At 39.2% G+C, this 14,021-nt stretch overlaps 1 protein-coding gene across 2 annotated transcripts in view; it reads right to left on the bottom strand.

The window, feature by feature from the left end:
- Positions 1–14,021, bottom strand: part of GCH1 (GTP cyclohydrolase 1) — a 53,583-nt gene that overhangs the window by 18,285 nt on the left and 21,277 nt on the right. For both annotated transcript variants that reach the window (XM_043920373.1, XM_043920372.1), the window contains exon 2: positions 2,073–2,182. In XM_043920373.1, coding sequence (XP_043776308.1) covers positions 2,073–2,182 — 110 coding nt within the window. The remainder of the gene's footprint in view (positions 1–2,072; positions 2,183–14,021) is intronic.

Here is a 14,021-nt window from a genome sequence, read left to right as displayed (position 1 = left end):
GCGACTCCATGGACTGTAGCCTGCCAGGCTCCTCTGCTGTGGGATTCTGCAGGCAAGAATACTGGAGTGGATTGCCATTTTCTTCTGCAGGGCATCTCCCCAACCCAGCGATCGAACCCAGGTCTTCCACATTGCAGGCAGACTCTTTACCGTCTGAGCCACCAGGGAAGCCCAGTTATATGTATACAGTGGACTATTAGTTAGTTAAGTCGCTCAGTTGTGTCCAACTCTTTGCGACCCCATGGACTGCAGCCCACCAGGCTCCTCCATCCTTGGGATTCTCCAGTGGACTATTACTCAGCCATAAAAAAGAATGAAGTATTGCCATTTGCAGCAACATGGATTGAGCTAGAGAACACTAGGTGAAATAAGTCAGAAAGGGAAAGGCAAATATCATATGATATCACTTATATGTGGAATCTCAAAAATAATATACAAAATAGAAACAGACTAATAGACATAGAAAACAAACATATGGCTACTAAAGGGAAAGGCAAGAGGAGGGGGATAAATTAGGATACAAACTACTATACATAAAACAGATAGGGAATGAGTATTTACTGTATTGTACAGGGAAGTATATTCAGTATCTTATAGTAACCTATAATGCACAAGTCTGAAATATAGATACGTATATAGCTGAACAACTTTACTATAGCCCTGAAGCTAATATAATATTGTAAAGCAACTATACTTGAAGTAAAAAATAAATTAGGGAGTTCCCTGGTTGCCTCGTGGTTAGGATTCTGGGTTTTCACTACCATGGCCCAGGTTCAATCTCTTGTTGGAGAACTGAGATCCTATAAGCCACATGATGTGGCCAATAAATAAATAATATTTTTTTTTAATTAAAAAATAAATAAAAATGTTAAAAAGAAATATGATGCATCTGTACATCAAAAGAATGCTGGTAGCAGTATTGTTTGTAATAGCCAAAAAGAAAAAAAAACAAAAAACAAAAAAATCACCACCACCACCAACCAAAACACTCAAACACAGAGAGAGAGGAAAAAAATACAAATATCCACCAAAAACAGAACAATAAATTGTGGTATGTTTGTACAAAGGAATTATATATAGCAATGAAAATAAACAAACTACAATGACAGGCAATAACATTAATGACTCTTGCAATGTAGAACAAAAGAAGCCAAATACGAAAGAGTACATGTTGCAGACTCCACCTATTTATATACAGTAATTGAAAAACAAGAAAAACCAATCAATCTATAATGTTAGAAATCCATATACTGTGCTGACAAGATGGGTTGGGGATTAACAAGGGGCACAAGCTGAGCTTTCCAGACATTGATAGTGTTCTAGTTCTTGATCTGTGAGGTAGTAGGGAATACCCTAATGAGTTGTACATTTTTCTACGTTTCATTTCGCAAAAATGAAAGAAATACTTTAACAAAAAATGTGAGGCAAATGTTAACACATTAAATTTAGGTGATAGGTATATTCATACCACTATTTCCTATAAGTCTTCCATTCAAAAATTATTAATAAAAAGTAAAAATATAAAATAAAATTATGATATGGGAGGAGGGAAGAGAACAGGACAACTCTTGGGAACCCACTTGTTCTCAGAGGGGTATTTAATTAACTTTATCTAGCTCACAGATGCATTTTTCCTAAAATATTTTAAAAGGGTTGGAAACAAATCCACTAATACTATAACCTCTGCCACAAGGAATTCTGCAATCATTACCACTCATGTCATATTACACGGAAGTATAGCTTGGATCAAATATTATTTAGTTAAAATAAAGGGCAAAGGTTTTTCAGAGACTGCAGCAGGTACCTAGAAAAAAAGATGGTCTTTAATCTCATTATTTTAACCTATTAACATGGTATTTACTGTGAAATGCTTGCCCTGAAGGGCTTTTGCTACTTGTTTCTATTTAGTTCCTTTCCAGCCATTAAATTAGTTGGGCTGATAAAGAATAGATATTCATGTGTATCTGGGATATTAAGAATTACCAGGTGACAGTTTAAAATATAATTATCCTAACTTTAAAACTGTCATTGTGCTTTTAAACATTGTTATGAAACAACACAGAAAAACTTACCTTTCCAACAAAAGGTACTAGATGATGTTCACACATGGAAAACATGTCTATGTCCTTCACAATCACCATCTCATCATGATCTTCATCAAATATGGCATCATTTAGGACATCTGAAACCAGAGGCTTGCTTTAGTAATGTTTCCAATTTTACAGCAAAATAAAGAATAGAGAAGTTAGCACTCCATAGGTTACATATAAATTGACAGTCAAGAATGTTAATCCTAATTAAAACATGAACAGCATGCAAATTAAAACTAGCTATTTTTCTTCCACCAAATTAGCAAAGTCTTTTCTTTAAATGATAGAAAATCCTTAGCATATGGTATTACATTTAAAATGCAGGATTACCAGTGTATTTGCAGCATAAGAGAGGAAAAGAAAAAGGAGGAAAGGAGACAAACTATGCAAAACAAAAGAATGGGTGTTTCTGGCGATAAAAATGGGCTACTTTCACTTTCTACCTCACATCTTCTTGTACCTAACACTTTGTCTATAATGAACATGTAGAAAACTCTATATGAGAGAAAGTTAAAATAATGACATAAAAAGTTAAAATAATGAGATTAAACACCATCTTTTTTTCCAGGTAGCTGCTGCAGGCTCTAAAAACCTTTGCCCTTTATTTTGACTAAATAAAATTTGATCCAGCATATACTTCTGTATAATATGACATTAGCTTTCTGACTTCTGAAGCTATATCCAGATATCCATAAACTTGACCTCTGTTATTACTATCCTAAATAATTTTCTACTCTTATAATATTTTCTAGCTATTGTATGCAAGCATCAGACTCATTCTAAATAGTTGCCTTCCTCCCTTCCTAAGGAAATTAACACTATAGTTTTTATGTGTGTGCCTATTCAGGTTGGCTCTGGGTGATGAACAGTGTCTGGTTTACCCTGTGGACACGGTCACATGTGACCAGGCTTACAACAGACATTTCGAAACAAAAACTTTATTGTTAAAAACTACACTCATATCTGAACAGCGTGGCAGACTGGGTATAACCAAGTCATCTAGCTGTGTAATTTCAGAGATTTGGGGATACCCAATCCACACAGCATGAGACAGAAGGGAGGAGATGAATAGAGCTTGTAGCCACCTACTGCTATTTCCCCTCGGAAAGGCAGGCTGCTGAGTGAGTCACAGAGAAGATGTGCAAATGTCCACCCACACAGCCCAACCTTCCGTGGCTCCGTCGCTACTAGAAGAGAGTCATCATTGATACTGAGTCATCATTAAACACAGCTGTCACTGCCTGTGTTAGGCTATTCAGAGACACACCTGACTGTCGCAGAGCAGTCATTAGTGGGGTAAACAGAAGTGAACATGTGGGGTTTAGACATACAGATAAACACAACACCCCTGTTGAGAGAGGTTGATAAAATCCAGGGAGGAGAAGGCTCAGGGCCATTCTTTTAAGTAGATACTCCTTCTCCAAAAGCAGTTTTCTATTCTGAATATGAGGCCCTAACCTTCAGCTGTGTTTTTGAAAGAAGTTCAAAAATAGATTCTCAATGCTCCCCAAAGGATCCTGGAGTTCTCCATGATTTCAATGTAACGGTACTGCCACTCATAGCTGACTAAAATCTTGAGTCACACAAGGAAATCTCCTGAAAGTAAAAACAAATTTTTTTTTCTTAAAGAACAAAAGAGAATTGTCAAATATAGGAAGTGTTCATTTGTCTTCTCTGGCAAAGAATGAGAACATACCCTTCTAAGTTCTGACAACAACCATATGGCATGTGTTAAATGTTGGCCCTGGAGTTACGCTTATGTTAGCATCTGGCTCCATCACTAACTGCTGAATCTTGAGCAAGGCACTCTATGCCTCAATCTTCTCAGCTATAAAATGGTCATGAAAAAAGCTTCTACCTCATAGGGATATCCTGAGAATTAAATAAGATAATCCACTTGTGTTTAGAAATATGCAGGTGGGATCAGTGGTAGATAGTAATATTACTATTACTATAATTATGGTTAAGAGAGTTGCCAAACTATGTTCCCATGCACACTGATGTACGTGCACGTATGTGTGCCAAGTTGCTTCAGTTGTGTCCGACTCTTTTCAACCCTGTGGACTATAGCCTGCCAGGTTCCTCTGTCCATGGGATTCTCCAGGGAAGAATACTGGAGTGGGTTGCCATGCCCTCCTCCAGGGGATCTTCCTGATCCAGGGATCAAATCTGCATCTCTTATGTCTCCATAGTAAAGTGTCTGCCTGCAATGCGGGAGACCTGGGTTCAATCCCTGGGTCAGGAAGATCCCCTGGAGAAGGAAAATGGCAACCCACTCCAGTACTCTTACCTGGAAAATCCCATGGATGGAGGAGCCTGGTAAGCTACAGTTCATGGGGTCACAAAGAGTGGGACACGACTGAGCGACTTCACTTCACTCTTTGCCACTAGCGCCACTTGGAAAGCCCACATTGATGTACATCACAATTTAAAAAGCAACAATTTGCTTCTAAGGAACAGACTACAGAAAAGGAAAAGCAGTAACTTTACTATGGAGAAACATGGCAGACACTCCTTTAATCAAGTAATTAGGGTTAACTTTACCAGTAATAGGGGGCTTCCCCAGTGGCTCAGACAATAAAGAATCTGCCTGCAATGCAGGAGAATGGGATTCAATTCCTGGGTTGAGAAGATCCCCTGGAGAAGGGAATGGCTATCCACTCCAGTATTCTTGCCTGGAGAATCCCATGGACAGAGAAGACTGGTGGGCTAGGGTCTGAGAGTCAGATATAGTTGAGCAACTAACACAATAAACTACAAGTAATAAGACATATTGATATTATGCAGCACCTAACATAAGACCATGAGCAGGGCACATCACCTCTGTAGTATTCTTCCCCAAAATCTGAAACTGCAGTCTCATCACCAGACAAATCGAAGGACATTCTACAAAATACCTGATGTGCATCCTGTGCTCAGTCGTGTCAGACTCTTTGTGACCCCATGGACTATATCCTGCCAGGCTCCTCTTTCCACGGAATTTTCCAAGCAAGAATACTGGAGTAGGTTGCCAACAAAATACCCAGACAAGTACTCTTTTAAAGAAAGACACAGAGGGAATTCCCTGGCAGTCCTCTGAGTAGGACTCTGCACTCCCACTGCTGTGGGCCTGATTGGGGAACTCAGATTGTACAAACCATGAAGTGCTGCTAAATAAGTAAATGAAAAATACAAAAGATATGGAAAGATCAAGGAATTGTCCACATTAAAAGAGACCAAAGACACATAACAACTAAAAGCAATAGAAAAACTAAAATTGAAATAAAGCCTGTGTTTTAGGTCACAGTGTTGTATTGTACCGTGGCCATATGGGATGTTATCACTAGATGAAGCTGGGGGAGGGCTATATGGAATCTCTTTGTACTACTTTTGTCATTATTCTATAAGTCCAAAAGTATTTCAAAATAAAAAGTTTGAAAGAAACAACCAAACAATGTCTATCAACTGTAATGTATAAACAGTGGAACACTATTCAGCAATAAAATGGGATAAAATAATGATTGGTGCACTATGGTTGAACATTCTAAGAATTATACCGGGTGAAAGAAGTCACATACATACACACACAAAAACTATGTGAGATTCTAGAAAAAGTAAATATAGTGATAGAAAGGAGGCAGATGGAAAGAGACACGTGTACCCCAATGTTCATCACAGCACTGTTTATAATAGCCAGGACATGGAAGCAACCTAGATGCCCATCAGCAGATGAATGGATAAGGAAGCTGTGGTGCATATACACCATGGAATATTACTCAGCCATTAAAAAGAATTCATTTGAACCAGTTCTAATGAGATGGATGAAGCTGGAGCCCCTTATACAGAGTGAAGTAAGCCAGAAAGATAAAGAACATTACAGCATACTAACACATATATATGGAATTTAGAAAGGTGATAATGATAACCCTATATGCAAAACAGAAAAAGAGACACAGAAATACAGAACAGACTTCTGAACTTTGTGGGAGAATGTGAGGGTGGGATATTTCAAAAGAACAGCATGTATACTATCTATGGTGAAACAGATCACCAGCCCAGGTGGGATGCATGAGACAAGTGCTCCGGCCTGGTGCACTGGGAAGACCCAGAGGAATCGGGTGGAGAGGGAGGTGGGAGGGGGGATCGGGATTGGGAATACATGTAAATCCATGGCTGATTCATATCAATGAAGAAAAAAGAAAAAAGAAAAAAAAAAAAAAAAAAGAAAGGAGGCAGATGGTGTATCAGAGACCATAGAGATGGGAGAGAGGAATGGCTGCAAAAGGATATGAAGACATTCTTTGTTTGATTGATGGAAACCATCTAAACCTTGGTTGTATTGGTAGCTATGCAACTGTATGAGTTTGTCAAAATTCAAATTGTACACATAAAGTTGGTAAATTTTATTGAATACATGTTGCAAATTAATAGAGCTTTCTTTAAAAAAAATTGTGGTATATTATGCAACTTTTTGTGTAAAAGTCGAAAGGAGGAGTTATGAACATAAACACATAAACACTTATCTTCAAAGAGAAACACTAGAAAAATAAGCCAAAAAGCAAACAAAATGATTACCCATACAGGACCAAGAGAACAAGGGGAAAAGGATACCATGGAAGTGAGATATCTTTGAATAAAATCTGTTCTATAATTTTGACCTTGAAATCATGCAATTGTTTTACATACTCAAAACTAAACCAAAAAGAAGAAAACTAGCAACCTCATATGTCGTCATGCTTTGTGTGCTAATGGAACACTGATATGTTGCCTATATCCCATTTCATTAAAATGGACCCAGACTATAAATTTGACCCAGCCGAGTCATTTTTCTTCAGTAATGAAGTCTCCCTGCTATATTTATTTATGTTTTGCTGCAACATATCTGAAAGCTACCATCTGTAGCTAATAAGAACAAAGCACTGTCACAGATTGTTTTAATTTCCTGCCTGTTATCAGCAGCAAGGAGGTAACCCTGGAAACAAGGATTTATAGCATTCTAATTCCTACTGTTGGTCATAACCAACAAAAGAAACCGAGCTGCCTCCAAAAGTTAAAGGTCCATCTATAACACCACCACACACAAAATGTATAAAAATATACCTTTTGAATGTCATTAATGACTAAGCAATGACAACGAATAACCCTGCCGGGCAGCCATCCCTCAAGTGTTTAGTCCCTTCCTGAAAGTGCAGTAAGGCAGGCCTACGATATAACCCAAAGTACATATGTACGCACCCTCTGAACCAGGAGTTCTGACTCCTCCAGTGAGCTTGTTAAAACACAAAATCACTGAACCCTGCCCCTGGAGCTTCTGATTTAGAAGGTCTGGGTGAGCCTGAGAATTTATATTTTTAACAAGTTCCCAGAAGATGCTAATGCATCTGGAACCACACTCTGAAAGCAGCTGTTTTGAAGTATTCCATGTTCTGTGCTGCTACAGAATCTTTACACCTTCAAATACTCCTAGTAACACAAACACATATCTTAAGGAACACAGACCTGTTTTTGCAGGGGTAGAAGGAAACTCCTAGAGGAAATTCCACACAAAAGGAAAATTACATCTAATGAAATTTCTTTTGCATGAATGGTAATAGTAATTAGCACTATCCTGGATGTTTTGTGATCAGCACCAAAAATGAGAGATCTCTGAGGAAGTAAGAATTGCACAGCCAATGCATTGTCTGGAGGACAGTATTTAAAAATGACAGAAGAAGACCTGGAGCACTGAACATGTGCCCGATTTAAGTGACAGGAGAGAGAGAATGGGGTCTGCCTACTGCTTTCAAAATTAAGACAGAAAAAGACACAGAGAGTGAGACCTAATAAGGCATCAGACCTCTGTGCTCTCGACTGGAATTAAATCAACTCAAGGGGCCAACAAAGATAAGCCCAACTGATTTAGTGTAGAAACAGCTGAATCACTGGCCTGAAACCTCTAACATTAGAGCTGCCGCAACCAGCACACAGGACTTACTGTGTTGTACTTCCTGCACCACTGTTAGGCGTGCTCATTTCTCCCAAACTTGGAAGTAAGTACTGCAGCTTAAGGCTTTGGAGTTTCCACACAGGACCCTATATGCCATGCGCAGAGCCAGAGCTAAACAGAGATCTTCCATTTTATCTAATTAATATGTCAGTCTTTACCCTGTGATTTACTTCCTTAAAATAGAAGAGACTTTAAAGAAACTCATGAATTCTTACTGCAGTATTATTGGTAATAACATATATTTGGTATTTAAGTATGCATCAGAAGAACACTTATACATCTTACTTAGAAAAGCACTGAAACAGACTTCCCTGGCCATCCAGTGGCCAGGATTCCATGCTTCCAATGAAGGGGGCCTAGGTTCAATCTCTGCTCAGGGAACTAGATCCCATATGCTACAACTGAGAGTTCATATGCCGTAACTAAGACCCAGCGCAGCCAAATGAAAATAAATTTTAAAAATATCATTAAAACCATCAACTAAGATATCTCCTCCTCATGAGCAACAGTAACCTTCTACCAAGATGTATGTTTGACTGCATGCACCCCTTTGTCAAAATCACATATGTCCTGACCACCCCGCTTACCTCTGCTGAACAGTTTTCAAAGTTCTCTGAGACATTGTCTCTTGGGTTATAATCCTCAGGTTGACTGGAATAAAAATTTCCATTTCTTACTTAGATTGACTGTTAATTAATTATTCCATCAACCAGAATATAACCATTTAGAAGAAATAAAAACAATACTACCTGTTTGTGGACATACACATAAAATGAAAATATAAATATAGGCATGAGAGTAAGAGAACAAATTCATGGCAGTGGTTAACTTTGTGAAGGGGGGGAAACAGAATCAGAAAGAGATAACGATGAGCTTTACATGCATTTTTAAGAGCAATTATAGCAAAATATTAAAGTTGGCTAAAATCAGATGAATGCTGGCTAAACAAGTTCTTTACACGTCTTCTTATATATTTGAGATATTTCATTAATAATGAAAAAAGATTCTTTAAACTGAGCTCATACACATGCTGGTAGGGTTTTCTTCCCCCTGAAAAAAAGCAAGCAACTAGAGTAGGATTTCATAGGAAAGACTGTTTGTAATGCTACAAACTCCTTCAGAAACACACTAAATCACACTCTGCAATTAAAAAAAGGCTTCTGTCCTGAGTGTGGCATTGAGATGTTTGCTTTCTACCTCTTGTCTGAAAAGTTTGTCCTAAGAGCAACATTAAAATAAATTAAAAGAGCAAAGAAAATCACTATTGCCACTTTCATTTCCATCATGGTACTACACATCTTGTTAGTACTTATAACACACACAGCTTTTAGCACTTAACAAGACAAAGCTAACATTTGTGAAAACTGGCCAAAATAAGCATGAACCCGAACATTCCACAGACTGACATAATGACAGAAGCTAAGATGACTTCAGACAACCATTCACACCATCTGCTGGAGCAGGCAGAGCTGCTGCATGCTTTGGTATGCTCCATGAACTCATTTCACAAACTGCAAGTTTGTCAGCAGGAAAGATCCAGTGCACTGCAGAAAAGTAAAAGTCTGGTTATTTTGGGAAATTTTCCTTCCTGCCATACTTCAGTTCAGTTCAGTTGCTCAGTCATGTCCGACTCTTTGCAACCCAATGGATTGCAGCACGCCAGGCTTCCCTGTCCATCACCAACTCCCGGAGATTGCTCAAACTCATGTCCATCAAGTTGGTGATGCCATCCAACCATCTCATCCTCTGTCATCCCCTTTTCCTCCTGCCTTCAATCTTTCCCAGCATCAGGGTCTTTTCCAATGAGTCAGTTCTTCACATCCAGTGGCCAAAGTATTGGAGCTTTAGCTTCAGCATCAGTCCTTCCAATGAATATTCAGGACTGATTTCCTTTAGGATGGACTGGTTTGATCTCCTTGCAGTCCAAGGGACTCTTAAGAGTCTTCTCCAACACCACAGTTCAAAAGCATCAATTCTTTGGCGCTCAGCTTTCTTTATGGTCCAACTCTCACATTCATACGTGAACACTGGAAAATACCACAGCTTTGACTATATGGACATTTGTCAGTGAAGTAATGTCTCTGTTTTTTAAAATGTTGTCTAGGTTTGTCATCCTTGGCAGAGGTAAATTCTCATATTGCTTCTAAGCAATTAAAATATAGTTAAGACAACATGAATAGACCTTGAGGGCATCACACTAAGCAAAATAAATCAGAGAAAGACACACAGCATATGATCTCACTTATAAGTGGAATCTAAAAAGGCTGAACTTGGAGAAACAGAGTCTAATGGTGGTTACAAGGGGTTGGGAGGGTGAAGGAGATTGGGAGACGTTAGTCCTAGAGTACAAACTTACAGTTAAAGATGAATAAATTCTAGGGATTTAATGCACAGCTTTTTTATTATAATCAACACATAGGACTGGCCAAGGCCAGTTTTCATTCCAGTCCCACAGAAGGGCAATGCCAAAGAAAGTTCAAACTACCATAGCATTGTGCTCATTTCAAATGCTAGTAAGATTATGCTCAAATTCCTTCAAGTTAGGCTTCAACGTTACATGAACTGAGAACTTCCAGATGTTTAAGCTGGGTTTAGAAAAGGCAGAGGAACCAGAGATCAAATTGCCAACATTTGTTGGATCATAGATAAAACAAGAGAATTCCAGGAAAACATCTACGCAAAAGCTTTTGACCATGTGGATCACAATAAACTGTGGAAAATTCTTAAAGAGATGGGAATACTAGACCACCTCACCTGTCTTCTGAGAAACCTGTATGCAGATCAAGAAGTAATAGTTAGAACCTCACATGAAACGAATGACAGTTTAAAAATTAGGAAAAGAATAAGACAAGGCTGTATATTGTCACCTGTTTAACTTTTATGCAGAGTACATCATGCAAAATGCCGGGCTAGATGAATCACAAGCTAGAATCAAGATAGCCAGGGAAAATACCAACAACCTCAGATATGCAGCTGATACCACCCATCCTTTCAGCTGGCCTTATCACGAACACAACATCTATCAGTGAGAGACATGTTTCATATAGAAGTTAAAGACCTTTTTCTTGATTACAACAGTAATGTTCATAATAGTTTATTCATAAGACAATAAAATAATGAAATGAGAAAACGGAAGCACATAAAACCTCTCTACCCACAACTACTTGACTGGCTCTTAGGGACCCACACGCACAGTGGTTCAAGAAGTAGTACAGTAAAGTAGAAGGAATGAGCTCTCTCTCAGGCTCTGCACAGACTGTGACCTGGCTGGCAGGGCCCTTACAGGTAAGATGATGGGTTTGAAAAAGGAATTCAACATGACTCCTAGGTTCTGGCTTGCACAGTTCGGGGGTGTTGGAAATCAATGCCAAATTACAATAGAATTACCCTTCCACCCCACTGGTCAGCTTCTGGGATGTGCACAGCAAAGGCTAGTGGCTTTCTGTACTGAGGCAGAGAAATGCATCTGTTTTATTCAGATGGATTCATGGATAAAACTGAAGGTTGCCAATCATATATACTAGTGACTCTCAAAGTTACCTAAGCCAAAGAACTCTTGTTCTGGTCACAGTTTACTACTCTGAAAATTTGTAGTAGATGAAAATAAGATCCTTAAAAGGCTATTTAAAGAAAGAAACATGGTATATTCAAGGAGTCATTAAAACACACACATACACATTTGTCAAATTCAGTTCTTTAATTGGATAATCCTGTATATCTTCCACAATCCAGCTGTGTAAGTGAAAATGGAACTTATAAGATAGATGGTGGTAACAAGGTCTGGTTCGTGGCAGTTCTAAAGAAAGAACACACCAATCTGATAAACTATCCATTGCTTTAAAGCCTTTAATACATTCATCCTTAGCATTCTGCTTCACTTATGTCATGAGATTTCATATTGACGGATTTTATAGAACCATTCCATTTTATGGAACCATTTGACGGATTTTACGACAGATAAGTACCAGCAGGGTGTACAAGCCTCTATCATTCATGACAAATGATTAAAGGACAAGAAATCATCTTTTAGAACAGTGGCTCCCAATCGCTTCTCGGTCTTTTGGCTAAGATCAAGTGCAGAACAGTGGCTCCCAAATATAGCCAATCATAGGACACCCTGGAAAATATAGTTTCCCAAGCCACCCTGACAAAGTCTGATTCACTGGCTAAGGGGTAATCCCAGGATTATGTCTTTTAAAAACCCAAGCAATTCCAATAATCAGTCAAACCAGGAGCACACGCTTTTAGGGGTGAGAGAGGATGAGGATTGAAAATGGACCTACTACTGGCTGTAATTTGTTGTTTAGCAAGGCCTGAATGATGGGCAATATAATTTCTCTCCATAAACCCTCACTACAGTCACACAGCAGAGGGTGACAACTCAGGCAGAACAGTGTGAGCTCTGCGCAAGAGGCCTGGCAGAGGGACTGAGGTTGGGGGCAGTGGGGTGGGTGGCAAGAGGAGAGAGGAAGGGAAGAAGGTGGAGCTACCTTCAGAGCAGGTGGCAGAAAGAACCACGTGGTCCAGCAAAAAGCAGAGGAAGGAGGACCTCACACGAGAAAGTTGTTCCCATCTCCCTGAAAAATATGAGCCCTTTAAGAAACCAATTGGCTCCTACAGCTCACTAGAAATCAGTTCTGAGAGTAACACGATCAAGTTTTCCTAGGAGTCCTGTACTACTGCTTTCCAAGCTGGACACAAACATATCAAACCGTGATATCAAAAACCTTAAGATCTGAGAAATAAGCCTATATGTAAAAATATTCAGAGAAAGACCATAGCTAAACTACACAAGTAATAGTTTCCATAAGGGGAAAATTATGGACCAGGAGAGGAAATACAGTTAAACTAAAGATACAGATTTGAGCCAGGCCTTAAAGATGGATAGGAGGAAAGAGAGGGTTTTCTAGAGGGGATGAGGAAAGGAGGTACTATGTGAAATGAAATAGGGAGGTGGGAAACAATAAAGGTGCACTTCCTGAACAAGTCATGCACTGGGCAGAAACTAGATTCCCTTCGTTTAGAGCATTTTTCTTTCGAGTGAAAATTTATATTTAGTTCATGGCCTCTTTCAAGTCCTGCCACAGTCTGCATTGGTCAAAAGTTATCATCCCCATTTAACAGATGAGGAAATGGATGCTCTATTTGGAAACACAAAGTCCTGCTGAAGAAGAGCCAACTGTTAGTCCAAGAGCTGGAGTTTGACCCCTGTCCTCTGCCTTCCAGATGAGCGCCTCATCACCAGCCACCTGCACCTGGAGAGACCAGACCAAACTGGGAGTTGCTGCAGCTATGAGGTGATGAAATCCAAAGTCAATGACAGCAAAGGAAATGTTGTCATTGTTATTCAGTCTCTCAATTGTGTCCGACTCTTTGAGATCCCGTGGACTGCAGCATTCCAGGCTTCCTTCTCCTTCACTATCTCCCGGAGTTTGCTCAAACTCATGTCCATTGAGTTGACGATACCATTCAACCATCTAATCCTCTATTACCCTCTTCCCCTTTTGACCTCAATTTTTCCCAGCACTAGGGCCCTTTTCCAATGAGTTGGCTTTTCCCATCAGGTGGCGAAAGTACTGGAGCTTCAGCTTCCACATCAGCCCTTCCAATAAATATTCAGGACTGATTTCCTTTAGGATTGACTGATTTCATCTCCTTGCTGACCAAGAGACTCTCAAGAGTCTTTTCCAGCACCGTAATTTGAAAGCATCAATTCTTCAGTGCTCAGACTTTTTTATGGTTCAACTCTCACATCCATACATGGAAAAACTAGGACATGAAGAGAGCAAATCTGATTTTTTAAAAGAAAGATATGAAAAAATAAATAAATAAAGGAAAAATTAAAAAATAAAAGAAAGATAAAAGTAGTTATAAATATGGAGGCTGAAGGAGAGGAGAGGGTCAAGCTAACTGCCAGCCCAGGAGAGCAACTAGAAAGAGTGGCCTGATACCAGCTGGCTGCTGGA

Source organism: Cervus elaphus, chromosome 12 (genome assembly GCF_910594005.1).
Source record: "Cervus elaphus chromosome 12, mCerEla1.1, whole genome shotgun sequence".
Taxonomy (NCBI): Eukaryota; Metazoa; Chordata; class Mammalia; order Artiodactyla; family Cervidae; genus Cervus; species Cervus elaphus.
This window is presented reverse-complemented; position numbering and strand designations above follow the sequence as displayed.